Source organism: Mirounga leonina, unplaced genomic scaffold, assembly GCF_011800145.1.
Source record: "Mirounga leonina isolate KUSES-001 unplaced genomic scaffold, KU_Mleo_1.0 Mir_197, whole genome shotgun sequence".
Classification (NCBI taxonomy): Eukaryota; Metazoa; Chordata; class Mammalia; order Carnivora; family Phocidae; genus Mirounga; species Mirounga leonina.
In genome coordinates this window covers 7,587,927-7,598,072 of record NW_023270494.1, presented here as the reverse complement: position 1 = coordinate 7,598,072, position 10,146 = coordinate 7,587,927, and the positions used below count along the sequence as shown (strand labels likewise).

General features: G+C 50.1%; 1 protein-coding gene across 2 annotated transcripts; it reads left to right on the top strand.

Moving 5' to 3' along the window:
* The first annotated feature begins 800 nt into the window (after positions 1-800).
* SSTR2 (somatostatin receptor 2) lies at positions 801-6,687 on the top strand. Of its 2 annotated transcripts, XM_035026137.1 has the most exons (3): positions 801-1,008; positions 4,038-4,124; positions 4,949-6,687. In XM_035026137.1, the coding sequence occupies exon 3, from the start codon at positions 5,040-5,042 to the stop codon at positions 6,147-6,149; it is 1,110 nt and encodes a 369-aa protein (XP_034882028.1). In that variant the 5' UTR covers positions 801-1,008; positions 4,038-4,124; positions 4,949-5,039; the 3' UTR covers positions 6,150-6,687. The 2 variants fall into 2 exon arrangements, with proteins under 2 accessions (XP_034882028.1, XP_034882027.1); XM_035026136.1 differs by lacking the exon at positions 4,038-4,124.
* The last annotated feature ends 3,459 nt before the right edge of the window (positions 6,688-10,146 follow it).

Below are 10,146 nucleotides of genomic sequence, written 5' to 3'. Positions count from 1 at the left end.
ATTAATCTATTGGAACAGAGGCTGAATCATCACAGTAAAAAATGAAATCGCTTTAACTGGGGCGATTCAGCTCCCACTTCCTGCGTGTCCCCTTTGCTCGCACACAGCACGTAGCAAGGGGAGCCGAGCTGAGTCGCACCAGCAGGTGCCCACCAATAGGCTTACAAAGCCGGGCGACTGGCTGTATGGCCGGGGCACCTCTGAGCACGGACAGCTGGGAGAGGGCAGGAGTCGCTGCTCTGCTGAGCCTCTGGCTGCTCCCTGAACCGAATTCTGGAACCCATGTGTGGCTTCGCTCACTGGGTGGGTGGGTGGGGAGGGGTGCGGGCCACTGCACGAGAAGTGCTTTGCCCCAGACCCATTTCCTCCCTTCTCTGCCCCAGCCCTGCGTCCTGGGACGACCAATAGTAGACACAGCTTTGCCAGCTCCTTTGGCGGAGGAGATGGCAGGGGTCCCGGCGCGAGTCTGGGTCCCCCGGGCCGCCACCCCAGCTGCCTGGAATACGCTGGGTGAAACACAACCGATTCTGTGAAAGCGGTAAGAGGGAAAGCAGCGCGTGTCCCTGCCACGAGCGTGAGTGTCGGGGCGGCCGAGATCGCTGACCCTGCACGCCCCCGCAGCCCCCCGCGGATTCTCCACGCGGCTCAGCGCGGTCCTCCTACGGACCGGCGGGCGGAGCGAGGCTGCTGTGACGTAACCCGGGGGGGGCGTGGGGAAATGTGCCGAGGGGCCGGGGCTCCGCGGGGCCAGTCCCGGCGACGCAGCCACCCGCGCGCGCGCGCGCTCGCTCGGCCACCCGCGCCCCGAACCCCAGTCCGCGCTCGGCGCCGGGGGTCTGCGGGCCCTTCGGGCTCCGGGCGGCGCGAGGGGCGGGCGGGAGCCGGCAGCGCAGGACGCCGAGCGCCAGGTGCCGGTCAAGCTGCGGCGCGCCTGGGCGCCCGGCTGGGTTGGGGACAGTCGCTGGGTGCCAGCGAGCGGAGCTAGCGGATTGCAGCGGAAAAGCAAAGGTGAGGCGTGTGGGGGGGTGTGTGTGTGTGTGTGTGTGTGCGCGCGTGTGTGAGAGAGAAAGAGAGACGCACTTGAGCACCCACCCGGCCGCATCTGCGCTGCATGGTGGTGCGCGCCTCGGGGTGCCCGAGAGGAGGCACGGTGTGTGGTTCTCGGCCCTGTGCCTTTTGCGGGGTGATTTTCGTGGCAATGAACGACAGCGGCTGTCCCGGCGTGAGTGGGGGCTGTGGGTGGCGTGTGCAGGAACGGACGTGCCCGCACCACCGCAGGCTGGTGTGCGTGGTATGCGCCCTTGTCCAGTCCTCGTCCCCCAGCCGACTCGTCCAGGTGGTAGCTGCGACAGGGACAACTTCTCTCCCAGCCACCTGCAAAAGAGCCTCCACGCGAGGAGAGCGAGACAGCTGGGGCGGGGAGGGGGGGTGTCCCTGCTGGGGCCTTCTGCGGGCGGGCGTGCATCCGGAGAGCCGAGGCTGTGAGGGGCAGGCAGCGGAGCAGAGAAAAGGGAGCGCTTCTCTGTTCCTCCTTTCCCCGCCTGGGAGACGGATGCCCAAAGGTCTGGAGTCCGCTCCCCCAGCGCCCAGAAGGAGAGGACAGTTTGCCTATCTTAGGAAAGACCGAATCCCTGAGTGGCCCGTGCCCCCGAGGCGCTGGCCAAGTCCCCAGGCAGCTGTCCCCTGCTCCCAACCGTCCCTGATGTCTCGACACCCCCCCCCCGCGTTTAGAAACTGGGGCGAGGACCGTCTTTAACCTCCCCCATTGTCCTCCTGGAAATAGGGAATTCTTTAGGAAACCGTTGGATCTGAGAGCTAAGTGATGAGGATTTTCTGTGCCAGTCTGGGGAACTGAATGAGTCTCACCTCTCCCCCATGCCCTTTGCCAGCGCTGCTTGGGCTTTCCTTAGGTGCTCTAGCGCCGCGGTGGCTCGCACCTGGCTATTGTCTCTCTGGCAGGTGGGGCTCAGTTCTGGCGGCCTGAGACCTACTCGGTTTAGCAGGCCACTGGAAAAGTGGCGGCGGGGAAGGAATGGGGGTGGCGGAGGGATGCGGGGGTGGAATGCTGGAGAGAAAGGAAAAGCTAAAGTCGAACAGGATTTAGCAGGGTTCCTGATGCCCAGTCCCCATCCCCACGCTCAATTCTTCAGCTCTGGGAAAAGGAAGGGATGCTCCAGACCATTCTCACCCTCCTCTCCAACACAGCCCAGACTCAGTCTCAGAGAAAACCAACAACCAGCCATTTCCAGGGTCTGTATCTCTTAGGCTTGAAAAATACAGCAAGCAGAAAACCAAACTTCCTTGTGCGTTTAACCAAACCACAATCCAAGAAATATTGATAGCCTGGCATTGGGCTCCACTTTCACTGGGACCCAAATGAAGCAGAAGTCACCCGGAGACCTCAGGCAGCAGGCTTCATTGTTAATGAAATCAGAGTCACTGTGATTTAAACGTATTTCTTCCTTGGAGGAGCCTCCCCACTCTGGACTGGCTTTCCAGCTTACCTCCTCCGCCACCTTCACTGAGCTCTGCACGCTCTCTATTGCTGCTTCTCAGCCTGTTTAGAAAAACATTGACCCCATGCAATTCCATGCCACCGACTGAGACTCCAGCCAAAAAGGCAGAGTTAGGGCTGGAGGTCAGCATTTGACTCTCCCTCACCCACCTGCACCATCATCATCCCTATCCCAAAGCTCTAGAGCTTCTGCCACCCAGGGTACTTCAGACTCACGCAGATATTGGAGTGTGGCCTTGCATGTTACATAGACGGGACCCTGGAAATGCTAGTGATTAATATGCACTCCAGTGCAGGCGGCCTCAATGGGATTCTGGGTCTGTAGAATTAAAGTACTGATAAGACAGCTAGAAAAATAGTGGGAACAACCCAAATTAATCCAGGGATACCAAAAATGGTTTCTTCGCCCCTTTTCTTTTTGATAGCTGCCAGTTTATGCTTTTTACCCAATGCAGACATTAAATCCTGGGTCCCCAAAGTACTTAGCAGAAAGGTCAGCCACAAAGCCCAGACCCCACTTTACAGACGGTTGTCTGGTAGGGAAATTAGCACAGAGAGGGTAAACAGTGCGCCTGGCAGTGCAGAATGAATCAGAGGCAAAGGTGGGCAAGGGTCCTCGAGTACTTGTTGCTGGCGAAGTCCCCCCTAGCTAATTAGCAGTCTCTCCAAGCATAAAGGAGCAATCTCTAACCTTCACTCGGGCACCGGGGAAAGTGCCCTGGCTCAGGAGAAATGTGTCCGCCAAGTGAATTATTCCCACCGTGTGCTGAGTACACTACCTCTTTACCATCTTCTCTCTTTCTGGAACGACCTCTTTCCTGCCCTCCCTGCTTCACTCTTCATATATTCAAGACCCAGCCCAAACACTCCTCTTATGAAGCCTCCTTGGAATCCTCCAGGAAAGGAGGGCATCCTTAAGCCCTGTGTTCATTTCTCCACGGATTTCACACCCTAGATGAGCTGGCTTCCTCTGCCTGTCTCCCCTCCTAAATGGTCACCTCCTAGAGGGCACCAGCCACGTCTCCTTCATGCCTGTATCCCTGGTGTGCAGAACAAAGAAGCCCCCCAGCACTGGTTTTTGCATGACCGTAGATAAATCATTTACTTATGTGATGAGCTATTGTTTTAGATCTTAAGCCAAGCCAGTAGTGTTACAATTACTTTCCCAGCATGATGGTAAAACAGGAGTCAGCTGTTTTAAACCAAAGCCCAATTCTCAGTCACTCGTTTTTCCAGCCCACTGAGCAGCAGATAGGATGCTGTGAAAAATGCAGAAGGGTCGGGTGTCCTGTGTTTAAATCTCAGCTCCACCAGTTATATACAGGGGATGGAAGCAAATTACTTGAACTCCCTAAGCCTCGGTTTCTCATCTGTAAAATGGAGATGGTTATCCCACATCATAGGACGGTTGGGAAGATCAAGGGGATAATGAGCGTGAATGAGCTACGGTCGTGGTTGGAATTCACTTCTGTGCATGAGTCTGCCTCCCTCACGCCTGGTTCCTGTTTTCCTCCTTCATCAGGGGGATCCCAGGCAAATCCTCTGGAGTGTTAGAAGATGAGCATCCTGGAGCAGCATCCCCCTGAGAGACTCTCTGAGGCATGTGGAGGTCAAGCACTGGGTATTGGAGAAACAAAAACAGAAGAAACAAAATAAACTAAATCATGCATTTTAAATATAAAAGCAAGCTAGATCTTTATTTTTAATATTTAAGACCATAAATTTGTTCATTCTGTGGGCAGCTTTCAGTAGATTACAGATAAATGAGATGGCAGAGGAGAAAAGGGGGAAATATGAGATTTGCTTAGTCCTGATCATGAGCCCTGCACAATGCTAGGCGCTTCCACATATATATTTCATCCCTTAACCTTCCGGATGCTGCCATTTTAACCAATGAGAGTCAGAGTGGTTAAGTGCCTGGCACGAGGTCACATGGGCTTCCTGGTGGAACCCTGGCTTGTTTTACCTCTAAAGTCTGGGATTTTTCCACTCTGGGGCTTTCAGAATGGAAAGACTCGGAAGCAGTCAGCAGGTCAGCGGAGATGTCCTCACGGGGAGCAGGCCAGGAATTCTGGTGTCAGATCCCTCTGAGTCAGGGGCTGGACCAGTCAACTTCTTAGGAATCAAAGTATGGGTTTTGTTGGGTTTTTTTTTTTCTTTTTTTCCAGCCACAGCCATCTCCCACATGTGCGTCACCAAAGATGACAAGATAAACTATGATGACTTAACCCAAACCTTTCCCCCCATTGGAAAAACAACTCAAACAGTCTGCACACTGATGAGAATGAGCTGAAGGCTCTAACACTGAGGTTGCAAGATAACACACTTTTCAACTGAAGAGTCTGTCTGAGAGGGTAAACCAGAAACATGGAAGGCTGGTGAGCGCTTAAGTAGCCTCTGACTGATAGGCCCATCTTCCTTTTCTCCTTGCAGATGTCACAGTGGATCCTTGGCCTCCAGGACACATCAAGGTGAGAATAAGATCTCTGGCTGGCTGGAACTAACCTAAGAGGGTAAGGCAGCCATGGATATGGAGTATGAGCTACTCAATGAGAGCCGCACTTGGCTTTCCCCTCCCTTTGACCTTGATGGCTCTGTGGTGGCGGCCAACAGCTCAAACCAGACAGAGCCATACTATGATCTGACCAGCAATGCAGTCCTCACGTTCATCTATTTTGTGGTCTGCATCATTGGATTGTGTGGCAACACACTTGTCATTTATGTCATCCTCCGCTATGCCAAGATGAAGACCATCACCAACATTTACATCCTCAACCTGGCCATTGCAGATGAGCTCTTCATGCTGGGTCTGCCCTTCCTGGCCATGCAGGTGGCTCTGGTCCACTGGCCCTTTGGCAAGGCCATTTGCCGGGTGGTCATGACTGTGGATGGCATCAATCAGTTCACCAGCATTTTCTGCTTGACGGTCATGAGCATCGATCGATACCTGGCTGTGGTCCACCCCATCAAGTCTGCCAAGTGGAGGAGACCCCGAACGGCCAAGATGGTCAATGTGGCCGTATGGGGAGTCTCCCTGCTGGTCATCTTGCCTATCATGATATATGCTGGGCTTCGGAGCAACCAGTGGGGGAGAAGCAGCTGTACCATCAACTGGCCAGGTGAATCTGGGGCATGGTACACAGGGTTCATTATCTACACCTTCATCTTGGGGTTCCTGGTGCCCCTCACCATCATTTGTCTTTGCTACCTGTTCATTATCATCAAGGTGAAGTCCTCTGGAATCCGTGTGGGTTCCTCCAAGAGGAAAAAGTCTGAGAAGAAGGTCACACGGATGGTGTCCATAGTGGTTGCTGTGTTCATTTTCTGCTGGCTTCCCTTCTACATCTTCAATGTCTCCTCCGTCTCTGTGGCCATCAGTCCCACCCCAGCCCTTAAAGGCATGTTTGACTTTGTGGTGGTCCTCACCTACGCTAACAGCTGCGCCAACCCTATCCTGTATGCCTTCTTGTCTGACAACTTCAAGAAGAGCTTCCAGAATGTCCTCTGCTTGGTCAAGGTGAGCGGCACAGATGACGGGGAACGGAGTGACAGTAAGCAGGACAAATCCCGGCTGAATGAGACCACGGAGACCCAGAGGACCCTCCTCAATGGAGACCTCCAGACCAGTATCTGAACTGCCTGACAAATAAATAAATAACACACCAAGCTCTGCCAAGCAGCATGTGCTCCCTGCCCCCACCCCCTTCCTTCCTCCCACCCATCACACCTGCCTTCTAGAATAGGGAATTGCTCAGCATGAGTCCAATCAGAGAACAGAGCTTGAGTCGGCTTGTCTGAGTGAATGATAACGTATTAAATTGATTACACCATCCCCCCCTCCCCTTAAAGTGAACATTTAAATGCAGGCAGACAATTCCAAGTCAGGAGAAAAAGAGATCATGCTTGGGTATGATCTGTAGAAATGGTGAAGCTCAACAAAAATAGAAAAAGTATATCTGTGTGTTTAAAACCTAATATGTAACCTTGTGGTCTTACATTTATATTTATTCTACTCCTCTCTAGCCCCTGTATAGTCATTACCTATGTTTCCAGTGTTCAAAAGTACACGAGTAGCAAATTGAAGTGTGACTAGTACAGGTGGACGTTTTTTACGGTATGGTACCTGCAGAAATGGACTTGCCATAAAGCCAATAAAGTTTAAGCTTCAGGGATCTCTCATGCTTGGGCAGTATTTTCACATGATCACATGCTTTTGAAAAAAAATTATAAAAGTAAGATATTTTTGTATTCTTTTTCTTAAAGAGGTCTCCTTAAAGCTTCTAGTCTCTCAAACCCACCTCTGTCCCTGGGTATTGGCCTTACTAATTTCAGGCAAGGTAGATCAAAGGAAGAAGGGAGAGGGAGAAGATAGTTGAGGACCCAGAACATAAATTCGTATGTTTTCTTTTCTTGGATATAATCAAAGAATTATTCATTTCCTCAAAACGACATAAATGGTTGGGCCATTGATTACTGTATTTATCAAAACAAAGCCTGCTTTGTTATAAGATCGCATTTTTTTCCTCCTTAATTTGCTTTAGTCTTTCTTAGGGAGCCATGGAAGGGGAGAGTGGACGAAATCACCAACACAAAAGGCAAAAGAAAAAAAAAAAAAAGGACCACAATTGTCATGGGGAAAGCATTTTATTTTTTTCCCCACCGTGAAAATAAATGAGTAAGAATAAAGCAAAAATATGCCTTTATGAGAAACCATGAGATTCTTTTTTAAAAAAAATGCCAGGGACGCCTGGGTGGCTCAGTTGGTTAAGTGTCTGCCTTCGGCTTGGGTCATGATCCCGGGGTCCTGGGATCGAGTCCCATGTCGGGCTCCTTGCTCCGCGGGGAGCCTGCCTCTCCCTCTGCCTCTGCGGCTCCCCCTGCTTGTGCTCTCTCTTTCTGACAAACAAATAAATAAATAAAATATTAAAAAAAAAAAAATGCCAGACATGGCTTCCTAATGAAAGAAACTGGAAATATAGTTCAATGACTCCTCCATGGTTTTTTTTTTTTTTTTTTTAAGGAGTTGATACAAAGCTAGGCACTAAAAAAATCACAGTGTACTAAAGACCTGAGGACCCTGTTCCTAACACGTGAGCACGTGCACCAGCCCGGCAATAAGTAGCATGTAGCAGGTGCACGAGGAGGAGTGTTGGAGGGAGTCCCGTCCCTCACAGGTACGCCTGTACCACCTTCCTTGCCCAGTAGACACATTAAACATCCACCTTTAATGCCACTGACTCTCTGAGCTATTCCTCAAGCACGGTTATAATAGACAGACACTTCACACCGTCAGTGACACTTTTCTGTTCCTGAAATGGTAGATGAGCTCACCTACACACAATAAGATAAGAGATGATGCCCATTTCACCGATCACCAGGGTCTGAAGAAATATACACTTGGGTGTTTGTGAGGATGCCATCATCTCTGGGTTCCTATGGAAGCCTCACTCTTAGTGTCTCACGTATAGATTTGACCGTAAAAATGAGTTTTCCTCTTCCGGCTCCCCGAGGAAGGGCTGTTTGACAGAATGACTAAGAACTCCACCTGTGGCGCCTGCTGTTAATGGGCTGCCTTCATTCTGTCTATATTATTCACACCACCTCGTTCCCAAAAGTACTTACTGTGGCCTAGAAAAATGTGTTCGGTAATATTATGATAGATAAGTAAATCCATGCAAAAATTAAAAGAGGTACAATTACGAAGTGAGACTCTAAGGAAAGCTGTGACCCAAAAGTGCCCGCAGTAAAATCTCCCACTGTTACTAAAAGGAAAAGTCAGCTACAAGTTCGCTCAGGACTTCCTAGCAGCCACAACTGACAGAAGGTGACCACGCCCCCTCCTCCTCCCCCGCCCATTAAAAAGCCCAAGCAAAGATTTGGAAGGAAATGCTTTAAACCCAACGTTACCATTACTAATAATATGAAATGTTCCCGGGTCTTTGAATAAAGGCTGATTTTTTTACTTAGGAAAGTGATTCCAAGGGACCAAGAACGGATGGACATAATTTCAGGGAAGACAGACTGACTGTGTAGCACTCAGGCCCCTGCCATCAGACGCTGCCTCCTCCAAGGAGGCCACGGCCCACAGCAGCCATCTGGTCTTCATGCAACATGCCTATCCAGGTGGGCGGTCGGTGCTCATCAGTACGATGATTGTTCTAAGGGGCCTTGAAGACTGAAGCTATAATTCTGTCCATATCAGCCGGCAGGTTGCTACTCTCTGAAAAGGAGTTCTCCACTTTTTTGAAATATCTCGTTCAAGGATAACTGGCTCTCTGGTGGTTCTCGTTCTTCCAAAAGAGGGAATGAACGTTTTGATTCCAATGGTAACACAATTTTAATTCCGAAATGTAAGCTGAACCTCCACTCAACATTTAATTATGAACATAAATCTGCTGGATGCTGGGTGAGAACAAAAAGTAAGGCCACTCCATTGATTTGAGGGCAGCTGGTCATTTGGATTATGCAAGCTACTCTTTAACCCACCCATTAGCATGGGTGGTTAAGAACTGGTTGCACCTAAGTGGGTCTGGCGAGAGAGGTATCAGGAGAGAGAATGTGACACTGTGGCCTGTGTTGAATGGTGTTAGTTTGTGTTTCAGTAACACAGAGAGCTGAATATGGAACATGGAGTTGGATCTTTGGTGGAGTTTATGCCATAGCTTGGGACAGTCTAGGCAGACAAGGAGAGGGACACTGCATCTCCTTCTTCTGTTTCTGGAAGAAGAAAGAGGAGGAGGAAGAGGAGGAGGAAACATTATTCTTCATTAGTGTGGCTGCTAGGAAGTCCTAGGGGAACTTGCAGCCAACCTCTCATGAAGTAAGAGTGTGGGATTTTACTGCATGCACTGTGGGCTCACAGCTTTTCCTATAGTCTCATTTTAAAACTATACCTCTTTTTATTTCTGCATGGATTTATTTATCTATCACAAATGGTAGGCAGAGAAGAAAATGCTGGCTGGTGGTGCAGGACTTCCAGAGCTGCCCAGGAACCAGAGTCTGTTTGCTTGCACTGATTTAACCTCCTCTCTGTGGCCAAATACAAGTGTTGATGGCTAGTGAGGAGCCCCGGGCCAGAAGAGTGTACAGTCTGGTCATTGAGAGCAGTCAGAAGGAATGTCTGTCGGGATACGTGTTCCTAATCAGCTTCGAGAGTGACTGTCCAATCAAGACAGCTAAGTTAGGAGGGAAGGCAGAAGTGAACTTTGGCCTAGTTGAAGGAAGATGGCAAGAGAATCCCCAAAAGGCTCCATAATATGGTTGGGAAGGTCCCATTAGTGTTTCTGGACCATGTGGCATCATAAAAAATCACCATAGGTGGCAAGCCAAGCATTTGAGCTTTATAAGTCATAATTTATATTTGGTCACTTGTCTGATCCCCACTTTTGCCAGATTCAAAACCAGCAAATTTCCTATCAAATGTTCTAGCAGAGTGAACCTTCACCTAAATGGGTTGTTCCCTTTCTAACAGTGGATTTCTTAGAACATTCCCATAGGCAGAGTCTCACATTTTTTTTCTAGCAGCTCATCTGGAAAGTCGGCACCAGGGATTATTTTCCACTTACCAGCTGAAAAGCTTTCGTGGGTCCATGACCCCAGTCAGCAGACCATTAGGGTTGGGAATAGCAATT